The 13,312-nt window shown below is 41.5% G+C and overlaps 2 protein-coding genes across 3 annotated transcripts; both read right to left on the reverse strand.

Annotated features, from left to right (window-relative positions):
• Nucleotides 1-699: 699 nt before the first annotated feature.
• Nucleotides 700-5,912, reverse strand: LOC128622789 (dynein light chain 2, cytoplasmic-like). Its single transcript, XM_053649526.1, has 3 exons — nt 5,754-5,912; nt 1,493-1,629; nt 700-1,202 (listed from the first exon to the last, which is right to left on the reverse strand). The coding sequence occupies exons 2-3, from the start codon at nt 1,622-1,624 to the stop codon at nt 1,065-1,067; spliced, it is 270 nt and encodes an 89-aa protein (XP_053505501.1). The 5' UTR covers nt 1,625-1,629; nt 5,754-5,912; the 3' UTR covers nt 700-1,064.
• Nucleotides 5,913-7,691: 1,779 nt separating this feature from the next.
• srsf1b (serine and arginine rich splicing factor 1b) lies at nt 7,692-12,507 on the reverse strand. 2 transcript variants are annotated; one of them, XR_008388427.1, is made up of 6 exons: nt 12,368-12,507; nt 12,070-12,266; nt 10,927-11,108; nt 10,644-10,816; nt 9,018-9,870; nt 7,692-8,378 (listed from the first exon to the last, which is right to left on the reverse strand). XR_008388427.1 is itself a non-coding variant. In XM_053649249.1 (5 exons), exons 2-5 carry the CDS (start codon nt 12,261-12,263, stop codon nt 9,682-9,684), a joined length of 738 nt encoding a protein of 245 aa, XP_053505224.1. In that variant the 5' UTR covers nt 12,264-12,266; nt 12,368-12,507; the 3' UTR covers nt 7,692-9,681. The 2 variants fall into 2 exon arrangements, 1 of the variants encoding a protein (XP_053505224.1); XM_053649249.1 differs by having other exon boundaries at nt 7,692-9,870.
• Nucleotides 12,508-13,312: the final 805 nt, after the last annotated feature.

The following is a 13,312-nucleotide window of genomic DNA, read 5'->3' on the forward strand; positions in this document are numbered from 1 at the left end:
AGCGGTGACTGAAATGTATTTATGAATGTAAATGTGTGACTGCTGTAATACATTTACATTAGCTCATTTGGAGGATGCATTTGACAAGCATGACTTAGAACTTTGTCAGGGTACAACTAAGCGGTTGAGGGGTTAAGGGTCCTGCCCAAGGACCCAACAGTAGCAGGTTGATGGAGGCACCTACATCCACCATGGGTCCCTAAAAGCCCAGTGTGGAGACCCTTACAAGTCCTACTTGTTAGATTTTGCAAGAACTGCAATGGATTAAAATCTAACAATCACTTCAGCAAAAAATCTAGTTTTTCACTTTTGTAGTCGAACCCAGGATTTCTTTTCAAGGTCATATTACCCAATTTTGTAAGTCAAATAAGTGATATTGCAGGGTTCCATGAAGATGTGCAGAATGCACAGAGCAGTGGAATGTTCCTTGCCGTACCCGGTACATGCCCAGTGGTACTATACTGGACATCCGATCCTCAGACAAACTGTTCATCGGTCATGGAGGAAAGAAGCTTCAGTGTCTAAACAGAGACTGGCCCAGTGAGTGAAAATGGCTGCATGACAGTAGCGCATGTCAAAAAATAGCATCTTGTGTCACTTTGTTGATGCGCAGAACAAGGAATCCTGCGATTCTCACAGCCACTTACATACATAAATAAGCATGTTTATATCAAAAGAAATAAAGAAAAAAAATGCAGGTATGGTGTATTATTCTTTATTATTATTACTTAAATGCATCAGTTAAAGCAGTTTATACAACTTTAGTGCAAAAACAAAATTCAACTTTGCAAAAATACTCGGCAAAAAAGTTGCTTTAACTCAACAGCAACTACAGGAAAGCAACATATACAAATTAAATATTGTACACGGTCCATGCACTTATGCACAGCCTCCATAGCCATTTTCTCAGGGTGAGCAAGTGTATGATTAGGTTTACACGCATTTATATATGTATGTGTGTGTGTGTGTGTGTGTGTGTGTGTGTGTATGTATGTGTTGGCATCAGTGCATCACAGTCCAGGTTTGGAGCTTAAGCTCAGGATTTGTGCGATGGAAAGCCTTTCTCAGCCTGACTTGAAGAGCAGGATGGCAACTTGACCAAGATAGAAGTAGATGAAGTGCTTCGTTTCGTGCGTCACGTAGCTGCCAAAGTTCCGTCCCACAATGCAATGCCACGTGGGGTTGTACTTCTTATCAAACTCCTATGGGGGGGGGGGGGGGAGTGGGAAGCAGAAAAATCCAGTAATCAAATCATTAACACATGCTAGGTTCATTAAATCTAATGAAAATCGATCCAAAATGCTGTTTAGATCTTTCTCGCTGTAACTGAAAGCCTAATTTGCAGGAACATTTTGAGGAACCGTAATTTAATCTTAAAGTGAGCTCGATATGCCGATTGGTGCCCCGTCGTCAGAACCACATCTCCATCAGACACATCTGTGGGAAACGCAAAGCTGGCAGTCACTAAGCGATGATCTACATTTAACGTTACCTTTTTGATGTAGGCAGCAATGTCTTTCTCAATGTTGTACTTCTCCATGGCCTGTGTGGCACAATCCACAGCATCTTGCTGCATGTCCTCAGTCATGTCAGCATTCTTGATCACGGCCTTTCTGTCAGTCATGATGTCTGAAACGCACGAAGGGACAGTGTTAACGCTGGGGGAGGGGGGAACGGTGGACCGTGTTGGCGTAAACGTAATCGCATGAATCAGAAACTGCATCAGGACAGTGTTCATTTGTTTAGAATAGGATTAGTATGCAGTACATCTTGTTCAGTAAAAAATAAATAACCAAACCTCTATTACATGAGGACAAGGCTATTTTTAAAAGCAGCCAAGGACTATTTTCTCGCTTTCGCCTCCCAATTTAGAAATCACCAGTTCTCGGCTCATTAGGCTCCATCACAGAACATGGCTATTCTTTGAAAGCCAAGGCTGCACATGCATATGAAGGCACCACATCCTTTTCACCCCCCAGACTGGTGCATTGCTTAGCGACAGGCTCAAGTGGATCCCTGCTGTGTTTTCCTCCCAGCGAAAACTGCAGCTAGTTATGACCAGCCACGGGTGCCACACGGTGCGGCTTTGACTCCGACATTAGGAATAACTCTGGCTCAGAGTTCTGTTCCTGTACAAATGTCTCTGTTTAATGGTTCCTCTGTAGAGGAACATTGTTCCAGCCTATCTGTGGTCCAGTAATTCCATGAATATTGACCCAATCAAAGCAAAAGGGATCTGGGTACACAAGCATTCCCAATCCACATCCACTAGTTAGCACTCCCTTTATACAACAGCTACCAATAGTTGAGTGTGAAAGCCAACACGTGCTTCCTTGGAGACATGTAAAGCCAGCCAACCACATCTTTTTCCATTCTAAACTGCTGCATCACAGGGTGGCAGAATACACTCAAAGGAAAGTGCTATCTGCCCTCTTCCACATTCATGGACACCCACGACTGGCTAGTGCCATCCAACCAACCAACGATCAAAACCATTACAGGCTTTACACACATCTCTTGAAGGCTGTGGTACTCCATTGATCGAGGTTGGACATTTAATCAAAAATAAACACCATTAACTAGCTACTCGATGCGGACACTGCCTACTAAATGAAAGCGCTTGTGTGTGCAGAGTTCATTCCCGTTATAAAGGAAACAAAGGAGATACGAGTTCGAGAACTTAACTTACCGAGCTTACTCAGGCTCCACTCACATATATACAGATATCTGAGGAGACGCAGTCCACAAATATCTGCACAGGAATTATTTTCATGATGGTGTGGAAAGCGATATTGTCGAAAATGCCGTTGGAATGTTTCGCAGGGCCGTTAATACATCCGTTATCTGAAATTAACGGCCATTTATATATAGAGCGCATATCGGCCCATTTCACCCAATTAGCCACAACTAATAACTTCACATCACAAAAAAGTGAAACCCAGTGCTTTTGCCTGGGTGCGTTTTTAAAAACACATGCTTGTTGAACATGTTTGTTCTTTTGTTTCTGAACCTGGTAATTATCTGGAGAGTTTAATTAATTCGGCGTTTGGCCTCCATACTTTACCTGATTCATAAACGGTGCTGAAATTGACAACTAAACGAAAGGATTTTCATTTCTTGACCATTTGGAGTAATTAATACCACAACAAGCAAAAATATGTACGCCATCTAATACATCAGCATTTTAAATTCAAGTCAATCACTGAGGATTTTTATTTTTTTGAACGATCAAATGATTAAATAAAAGCCATTCTGACGTGCATGCTTTTCCCTCCATTTTGAAGCACGACCTTCGAGTTGCATATATTGAGCTGTATAAACGGTGTCATGTTCTGCATTTTCCCTGCAGTCATGAAATGCAAGTATGGGCAAAATGCACCGTTTCTTAGCCGAGATTCAATGACTAAACCGATGGATTCCGTTTCTGTTCAAAAGCAGCAAATGCTGTGTCTTGTTTTGCACATTGAAAAAAATAAGCCGAGGAATCTGGGGTCCAAGTTTACAGGAGGTCTTAAGGAACTAACGCAACCAGATAAAATAAAACGAATAACCGTTTAAAAAGGCCACCCGAGATTCTCCCATTTTCCGCCCAGGAGAGGAAGAACAAACCTAACCTTTGTTGCCTGACAGCACAGGAAATAGCGTACTGGATTTCCTGGTGAGTGTAATATTCAATGCTCTACACTCAGCGGTGTGGTCCAGGGACGAATACAATAACCGGCTAATGAATTTGAGTGGGTAGTTTCAGCTTCAGTGGGCAGTGCAAGGCCATGTCCTGTTCAACCAGACAGATTTAAATGTCATTCAGCCTAAGAGGAATGTGAACAGTTGTACAAATTTGAATTGTGTAAACACACAATTCTTGTATGACGTTTACGCAAATGGATCCAGGCCAGGCTGGAGGACACGGATCTGGACTCATGAGATATTCCAGGGCCACAACTATAAGGAATAATGTTGTGTCTGGACAGGATTACCATTACTGTGTTTCGCAAAGAAATAAACCAGATTTAAGGAATAGCACTGGACACTTAAAATGTATAAAGTTCACTTGCAATGTGGTTTTGTTTAAAAATAAATAAATAAATAAAAACAACAGAAAATAGTATATTAGGAATGACAAAAAAAAAAAGGAGGTCTACAAACATGCAGCAGGTTACGCTGATGTAAAGAAAGGTCACAGTTAGGAATTCAAAAATACCATACATCAATCTATCCATCTTGATTTGTGAAAAGTTGTGTAAAATTGGTCACATTCGCTTGCTCTGTACCGATCCATCTAGTTTAACAATAAGGCAAAACGACAGGAGTCCAAGCACTAAACCATACATTTGATTGATTGGGTAGGTATTCAACCACCAACTACCAGGTGACCACGTTTTAATACAACTTATAGCTTGGAAATCATACAGAGGTGTACGCCAAAACAAAATTTACTGACTCAGGTCCACTTAGTCATCTTTTTAAGTCCTATGCATTTGAGAGGCATCAAGTCTTCAATGAAAGGAAAAAGAAAGAAGACAGTAGTAATAATAATAATAATAATAATAATAATAATAAGTCATTTTGTTTTGGCATACAGTTCTATCTGATTGCCAACCTATAGGGTACACACACACACACTATATAATATAATATAATATATATATATAAAAACAAAAGTGGTCTTCTGGTGGCTGAATACCACAATCACTTTTGTGGTTCAGTGCTTGGACCCCTAACAGTTGAATGTAGCCTATACCATCTGACTAAGGGTTTGGACCCTAAACTCTGCTCAAGTCTCACTCACTACACAGTCAATAACTTCACCTGGGTATTATAGTTAAAACTATGACTCGGATGCTTATACCGAAGATCTTTCCATCACACTTAGCACTGCTTGACTCTACAGTAAACAGTTGGAGAGCTGTCTGGTTCCTGGTTCATTTCAAGGTTTCTTCATGCCTTCTCAGGGAGTTTTCCCTTGCCACCCTCGCCTCTGGAGGGGGCGGGGTTAAATTTAAATCAATATCTAGAGTCGGATATCTGTAAAATGTAAATAAAATAAAACCAAACTGAATAGTTTTACAAAAAGGCATTCGTTCAAACTGAGCAATTAGGTAGGCAGATAAAAAATAATAATTGAACCCATTTTTTTGAGGAAAAAAATATAAATAAAATAATTATTTACATATATAAATAAAATAATATTATATTATATTATATATATATATATATATATATATATATATATATATATATATATATATATATATAACACAAACACAACACAACACAACACAACACACGCACGCACACACACACCAAGCTCTGCCTGAGTAAATGGTAAAACCTACCTGGCTATTGATGGAGGGGATTAATACTGGGAAAGTCAATTATAGGGGGGAAATATCCAGATTAAATCATTGTAACTAACCACTAATTAATTGATATGAGAGGCCAACTTTTTAAAAGTGTACCCATAAAATAACCCGAAACGTAAAACCGACGTCACTCGAGTTCAAAAATCAGAACACACAAACAAACAAACAAACAAATAAAAGAAAAGCACTCGTATATCCATGTGAAACGTATTTCACTCCACAGAACCCCTTTAATAATAAACCGGTCTCCAGCACAGAGCTGCCATGTCGTGGGGTATCTTGCAGGTCATGCTTTGCTTCTCCAATAAACTTGTCGGCGTGCACGGAAAGAAAGGTTGAAACGCCGGATAAATTGAATGACACGCGGCGAACAAAGCGCATACAGCTTACCGTATTTTAACAAGTTCTGCACCGGTGAGCTGTTTTACTTCAAGCTTGCCTCTTTTGGACCACCAAACGCCACGTTTCAACCACAGACTGCTTTTCAGCTCTCTCCACTATCCATGCAGCGGCTGCGCTTTTCACTCATATTCGACTACGTATCCTGAAGTGTGTGTTTGGGAGGGGTGGAGAGAACCTCTAAGCCCCGCCCACCTCATTGCACCTGCCCTCTGATTGGCTACGGCGCCGTCTCTACCAGCGCGTTACAAGCGTTTTCCACTAGCTTCCTACTGCCCGCGTTTTATTTCATCCCACAATGCATTAGGGCGGGAGAGGGGAAAGTGTCTGGCTCGCGCGCGCGCGCGGTCTCTATCCAGGCCTCGTTTACCTCAGGCCGTGTGGAAATGTGCTTCATAGTATATTTGACATCATTTATTTGACCGTATATGTTCCAAGTATGATGGGAAATGTCGATTTACTATGTTGTACGTTTACAAATTGATTATTTATTCTCACAATGGCCTGTTTTGGCTACAGCAAAGTTAAAATAAAGCTTTTTTGTTCATTCATCTCATGTATTTGCTTCATACTAATTCCAGGGTTTATTACAGGAACCCTGGCTGCAAAGTGGGCGAATACAGTTCGGATTCATTGGGCAGCCAGTCCATTATTCACACAAACATTTACACCGAGGGGCAATCAGGTATGGCCAATCCATCTTGGACTATGGGATTGAAACCAGAGAACCTGGAAAAAAACGACAAACACGAGCAGACCATGCAAAAATCCATACAAGACCGTAACCAGGGCTCAGAACCGAACCCTGGAGCTATGAGTTAGCGATGCCACCCACATACAGCCTTTATCATACCAAATACGTCACTTCATTGGAATGGTAGGACAGACTATTCATAGGTCCAAGACTGAGACAAACACCAAAGATTCTGGACTGTTCAAAATTTGGTAACACTATATGGACACCAAACCTTAACACCCACATGCCCGGTCCAAAGCAGATCCCCCTTTGCTTCTAAAACAGCCTCCAATCTTTGAGGAAGGCTTTGCACTAGATTTTGGAGTGTGACTGTAGGGATTTGAGCTCATTCAGCTACAAGAGCATTAGTGAGGTCAGGTACTGATGTCAAGTGAGGAGGCCTGGGGTGCAGTGGCGTTCCAGATCAGCCTAAAGGTGTTCAGTGGGGTTGAGGTCAGGGAAAGACAGACGGGTTTTTAAAACACAAACCCTAGCAAACCACGTATGCATGGAGCTTGCTTTGTGCTCAGGGGCGTTGTCATGCTGGAACAGGCTTGGGCTTCTTAGTTCCAGTGAAGGGAAATTGTAACACTACAGCATACAAAGACATCCTATACAATCGCATTCGTTCAGCTTTGTGGCAACAGATTGGGGAAGAAGCACATACGAGTGTGATGGTCAGGTGTCCACAAACCTTTGGTCATATAGTATATGCAAGTCCAGAGTCTGCATTCACTCCAAGCAGAGAAACGTGCAAAATCTCTGTACACGGTGGGAAAAATTAGGTTCAAATCCAGCTCATCGGTAACGATGACCACGTACGGTATACTCCGATTGATTTGAAGAAGCAAGTACACTGGAGCTCTTTAAGCAAGCATCAGTTACACGTGCATGCGCCACTGCAGACAAGAGCATTGCCCGGTAGAACAGGAAGCTGACTTTTCTTAGTATTCATCTATCATTCATGAGGTATTATTTTACATGCAGTTCTGCAACAATAGTTGAGAGCTTTTATCCCAGGTTTTGCAATAAATAGCACAGTGTAATTATAAAAATATCCACAGAACCCAACTAGGCAAACTTATTTCATATGCACATTTACTGCTTCTGTTTATCTTTATTTATTTAAAAGGCCAAAAAGAGGAGCACACAGTAACACGAATAAGTATGCAAAAGAAAAACGTCACACATGCTAGATTTCCAAACTTTATTGAGAGACAGACAGACAGACAGAGAAAGAGAGAGAGACAGAGAGAGAGAGAGAGAGAGAAGGAAAAAACAAACACTACAAACTAGAAATCAGAAGTAGCCAATTCAGAAAATCCCACCAATTCCAACACACATAACTAAAAATTCAGAAGCATTTTGTATATTTGAATCCCTAAATAAACTACAAAATCCCCTTCATTATATACATCCCATCCCACCCTCCCAAAACCTTAAATCCCTCTATTTACCCAGCTCCTCATGTGGATTCCATCCAAAGCAACTGATCCAGCCTCCTGGTTCCTGGCTCTGCTCCACTTTATACCAAAAACTCATCTCATAAAAGAAAAACAATCGCAGGATCCCTTCAGTGTGCGCCTCTTTGGTCTGGCTCCGCAAAAACAAAAAAGAAAAAAAAATTTTTTAATTTGGTTCTAGAAAAGCCAATTGAAAGGTTTTCTGCTTTTTTTGTTTTGTTATCTCCGTTAAGTGCGGTTTTGGTGAGGGGGTTGGGATCCTCTCCTACGGTTCCCGCTCCCGGTAAATTGATCCTGCTCCATGTATGTATCCATCCTTATCCTAATCCTAATCCTGATCCTGCTCCTGATCCTGAACTGATCCAATGATCCGGCTCCAAGGATCGGGAGACAGTGTGTCCCTCCTCCAATCCAAACCTTTGAATACCAGCAAAATCAAAAAGAGGGATCAAGTTAGAATCACAGCTATGTCAAAAGCTTCTAAGAGATTATCATAGGAGCGGCGTTTTTTTTTTCTTTCTTTTTTTCCTTCAAAGCATAAAATGAGTACTTAACTATGACAAAAACCTTTAAGTACCATATTAACGTTACGCTGTACCATCGTCACAGACAACAACAACAAAAAAAAAAAGCATAATTTCCTTAGTGGATTTGCAATTTACATTGATACAAGTGCACAAGGCAAACCTTCTTCCATCAGTATCTCCTGAGATGTTTGTGTGGTTGCTCTATAATGGCACGATCCAGGTCCACTTTACATGACAAATGTTTTGTATTTAGGACAAGCAAAAATAAATAAATAAATAAATAAAAAAAAGGTATGCACGAGCATGGCATTAAGACAGAACGCATGCATGCTTGGCACTAAAGGCCAATGAAGAACAGGTACAAAAAAAAAAAAAAAAAAGAGAGGGAACTATAAAAGGAGGGTAAAATGGCAAAGCAAAAAAAACAAATGTTACTTCACTAAGAAAATTTAGTTTACGGAAAGTCTGAGGAAGAAAAAAAAAATCCTGCAGTTTGTTTGAAGGTGACTAAAAACGCTTGTCATCATACCATTGCCAAAATTGAAATGCCTGCTCCTCCTCCTCCAAAAACGCTTTATCCTAATATGAATGAACTGTGCTTGACAATCCTTTATTCCAAAGCATTCTTTAATCCTGCTCCTCTGTTGTCTATAGAAAGACACATGAAAAGGTAAAAATAGAACAGTTTTGCAACAAAAATCCTAACCAGCAAAAGTAAAACCCAACTTACCCCACACCCCAAACCCTAACAAAAACAGCCAATTTCTCAAAAACATGACTTTTTTTTTTTTTTTTTTTAGCATTTGGATATCTACCTTTTCTATCATGTGTACAAACAATGGGGTATGAAACACCAGTTAAAATATGGATGCAGAACAAAAGACATAAGGGAGGAGGGGGGACAGGATAGGATAAGACAGGACAGAACACTAGGAAGGGTGTTATGTTTTTGTTTTTTTTTCTTTTTTCTTTAGGATGAGGGAGAAGGAAGACAAACGGGAACATCCACTTAACTACATTTCATTTTGATCTCGTTAGCTAAATGATTAAAATGAAAACGACTCATTTCTGGAATTTTCCGCTGCAAACCAAAGATGATCTCGACTCGGGCCACGAGGAGACAAGTCAAGAGCGCGATGAAGTACAAGCGTGGGTCCAGCAGAGGGCGACGCAGGGTGTGTATTGTTGGAGCTTTAAGTGCGGGAGCGAGAACGGCTGTGGCGGGGTGAGTAACGTGGAGATCCTCTGCTGCGGCGCGGCGAGTAGCTGCGGCTACGGCTGTTGCTCCGGCTCCGGCTTCTGCTGCGGCTACGAGAGCGTGAGCGCCCGTAGCTCGGGCTGCGTGGGCCGTCCACCTTTACGCGGATGTAAGCGGTCTCACCCTAGGAAACACATAACAGATCGCTTTCTAACACAGAACCGGCTAACGGTTTAACTAATTCAGGAATTACTTACCGCTTGCACACCTGAAACAAAAAAATGTTAGCTTCACATTTTCCCTCCAAAATTTCATCACCTGACAATTCAGGTCAAGCGATCGTAGGACCGACAGGCTAACGCGTGCTTCCTCCGAGACACGTAAAGCCAGCGGATCAGATCTCTTCAAACTGCTGGTGGTCACGCTGCATCGCAGGGCGGCGTAGCACACTCAGAGGAAAGTGCTATCCGTCCTCTACCGCATACACCGAGTTCACAGATGCCCACGATTGGTTAGTGTCGCTGTGATTGACAGCGGAGAGAGTATGCCATGCCATCCTTCCCACTCAGAGAGCATGGATAACTTTGCTCCCTTGCCTCCAGGCCATGAATGGCTGTGGCATCGTCACTTAGTCTAACATTTAAAGCTTCACCCCACCCTAAGACAAAATAATTGAAGCATACAATCTATAAAAAATGAATTTACAGCATAGGAGTGGCAAGAAAGGGATGTCAAGACGATAAACAGTAAGAACTAGCACAAATCTTGGTGTCAAATACATAACCTAATAGCAAAAACACTTACATTCAAGTAAGCCATTCCTTGGATCCTCCTAGTCCATGTGGCTCCACCACGGGTTTCTGACAACCTTACCTTGAAACATCCCAATCCTTAAGCTATGCCCTGTCCTGTCCTGTCCTTCCCAATGGCGGTTCCGATTCAGAAACTCAAACGTACCTCGTGGGACCGGAACTTAGTGTTATCCAGCTTTCGCACAGCGTAGGTCATGTCTTCTTTGCGCACAAACTCCACAACACCGGTGCCATCTCGGAAAACATCAGCGTAACATACATCACCTGCTTCACGCATGTGATCCTTTAGGTCCTGCCAGCTTCCGCTAGGAGGGAGTCCTGTGTACGAACAAGGAAAGCATGAACACGTCAACACAAAGCTGGCCTTTTTATGCCTAAACATAATGCATGCTTTTTACAATGTGGTAAATTATTAAGAATGTACCAACCTGAAACTATGACCCTGTACTCAGAGCGCCGGGACGGGGGACCGTATCTGCCTCGGGGAGCCCCAGCTCCACCTCCCCCGCCACCTCTTCCCCCACCTCTTCCACTCCTGGGGAACTCCACCCGCAAACGATAGCCATCGTAGTCATAGCCATCTCTCCCGTACACAGCATCTTCTGCATCTCTAAAGAAAGAGAACATGAAAAAGTATGTAACGTATTTAACACATATCTATACATGCTGTGTTGTTCTTGCGGGGTTTTTTTTTTTTATCCTCGTACACTGCGGTCATTGTATTTACACACACCTGTCTTGTTACGTAACCTCGTCCGTCGCGAGTCTGTTAAAAATCACGGCGACTATCCGCAAAGATAGTGTTATTTAGTTACGTTATTATTTAAAGTACATTGTCCACCAACATGGTGGAAGGAGTCCTGATAGGTTCTCTAAACACGTTCCTTTCTCAGAAACCAGTCACTCGTCACCACCGTCGCTGCCACTCGCTCACGTATTTGTTTCTCGTTTTAAAATCTCTTCTTGCTGATATTTACTATGAATAAACACATTAAAAAAAAACGTCTATCCATAACAGTTCAATTTCACATCTATATCCCAGCTACTTACTACTACTTTAGTAAATGAACTACAAAATGACTGACTTACATTGCATTCCTAATAGAAGTGATAGTATTTAATAAACATGTAAACAGTTAGTTTGTGGTGTTATGACCAAACCTTTCTTCTTTCTTAATTTTAGAAAAGAAGTTTTTTATTCTGATAAAACGGCAGATTTCCCGTCTTCATCCAATCCGCTCGATATGCAAATGCTCATGAATATTCAATATTAATCAAATTAGTCTACAACGTCATCTAGCGGCGCTTTTTTTGTTAGCACGCTTTAGCTACTTTACCCCGAAAAGAGTTGCAACACCTGCTTTAATTTTCATTCCAATCACTGCCAAAACATGTTTTAAAAAATAAACCACAATTTGGACTAGTAAGTAGTTAGTTATTTTAATACATTCAATTGCGGTTTAAAGCTTAAATCTGCCCCTCCCCCCTCAACAGTCGCCATGCAACCTAGCTAACGTTAGCCATCTAGCTAAATTAGACGCCGAGGGGTTCTTGCCATGTTTTTCCTTTACCTGGGGTCCTCAAACTCAACAAACGCGAACGGTGGTCCTCCTCTTCGGTTTTTCAGGTCGATATCACGGATTGCTCCGTATTTATAAAACACGTCCTCGACGTCTTTGGTGCGAATGTCGGGAGGCAGATTCCCCACGTAAATCCGACAGTCGTTGTTTCCCGCAGGACCTCGGATCACTCCACCGCTAGACATATTCTAACAACAAATAAACACATTTGCACTTGAAATAAAAAAAAAACTTAGCAATCGTTATAACTTAACGCCGTCCGGTTTATCCTTATAAATGCAACACTTACCAGAGTTAAATTAACAAAGGGGCGTCCGAACACGCTAAGGAGAAAAAAACACGAGTCTCGCACCTAAGATGGCGCCTTCGCTTCTTCCTGCCCCTCTGCTCAGGCGCTGCAAACCAATACAAATCAGGGGCTGAAATCAAAATGGCGTCGTATTTACTATATAGGCGTACTACGTCAGAAGTGTAAGGTGCTGTTTTATACGCCCTACGTAGTACCCTACATATACAAAGAGGAGGCATTTGAGATTCAACCCAAATATGCGCGGTCACGTGCTTACCACACGCCTAAGTGAAAGGAGATTTTTCCTGACTTCATTTGTTCTTCATTTTGTACAAAATACAGTTGGAAGCACGTTAAACAACCCACGTAGGTGTATTTTAAATGGCTTTAACTTAAACATTTATATATATATATATATATATATATATATATATATATATATATATATATATATATATATATTAATTAATGTGCAATAGTCAAAACGCATTTTTAAAAAAAAAAAAAAATTCTTACTTTGTACAAATGACCTGGAAGATATTTAGGACATGATGAAAATATTGGCTTAAGCCATGACCTCAGCACAAATGTACTCAGTGGTTGGGAAAACTGACTTCCGGTCCTGAATGCTTGTCTTGGTTTGGATGGGCCTCCTGTCAGTCATTTTATAGACACACTGCGGGGCAGGGGAGATGATCCAAGGACAGAGATTTATGAAAATGAGTAGGTATTGGGGGGTAGGGTCAATAATTAAAATCAAACAAAAATACCCCAACACTTAAACATCACACCCACATAAATGACTACATAGATGGCTAATCCTACCTAATGCGTCCATCCATCTTCTATACCGCTTATCCTACAGGGTCACGGGGAACCTGGAGCCTATCCCCGGGAGCATCGGGTACAAGGCGGGGTGGCAATCCATCGTAGGGCACACTCACA

This window comes from Ictalurus furcatus, chromosome 18 (assembly GCF_023375685.1).
Source record: "Ictalurus furcatus strain D&B chromosome 18, Billie_1.0, whole genome shotgun sequence".
NCBI classification, from domain to species: Eukaryota; Metazoa; Chordata; class Actinopteri; order Siluriformes; family Ictaluridae; genus Ictalurus; species Ictalurus furcatus.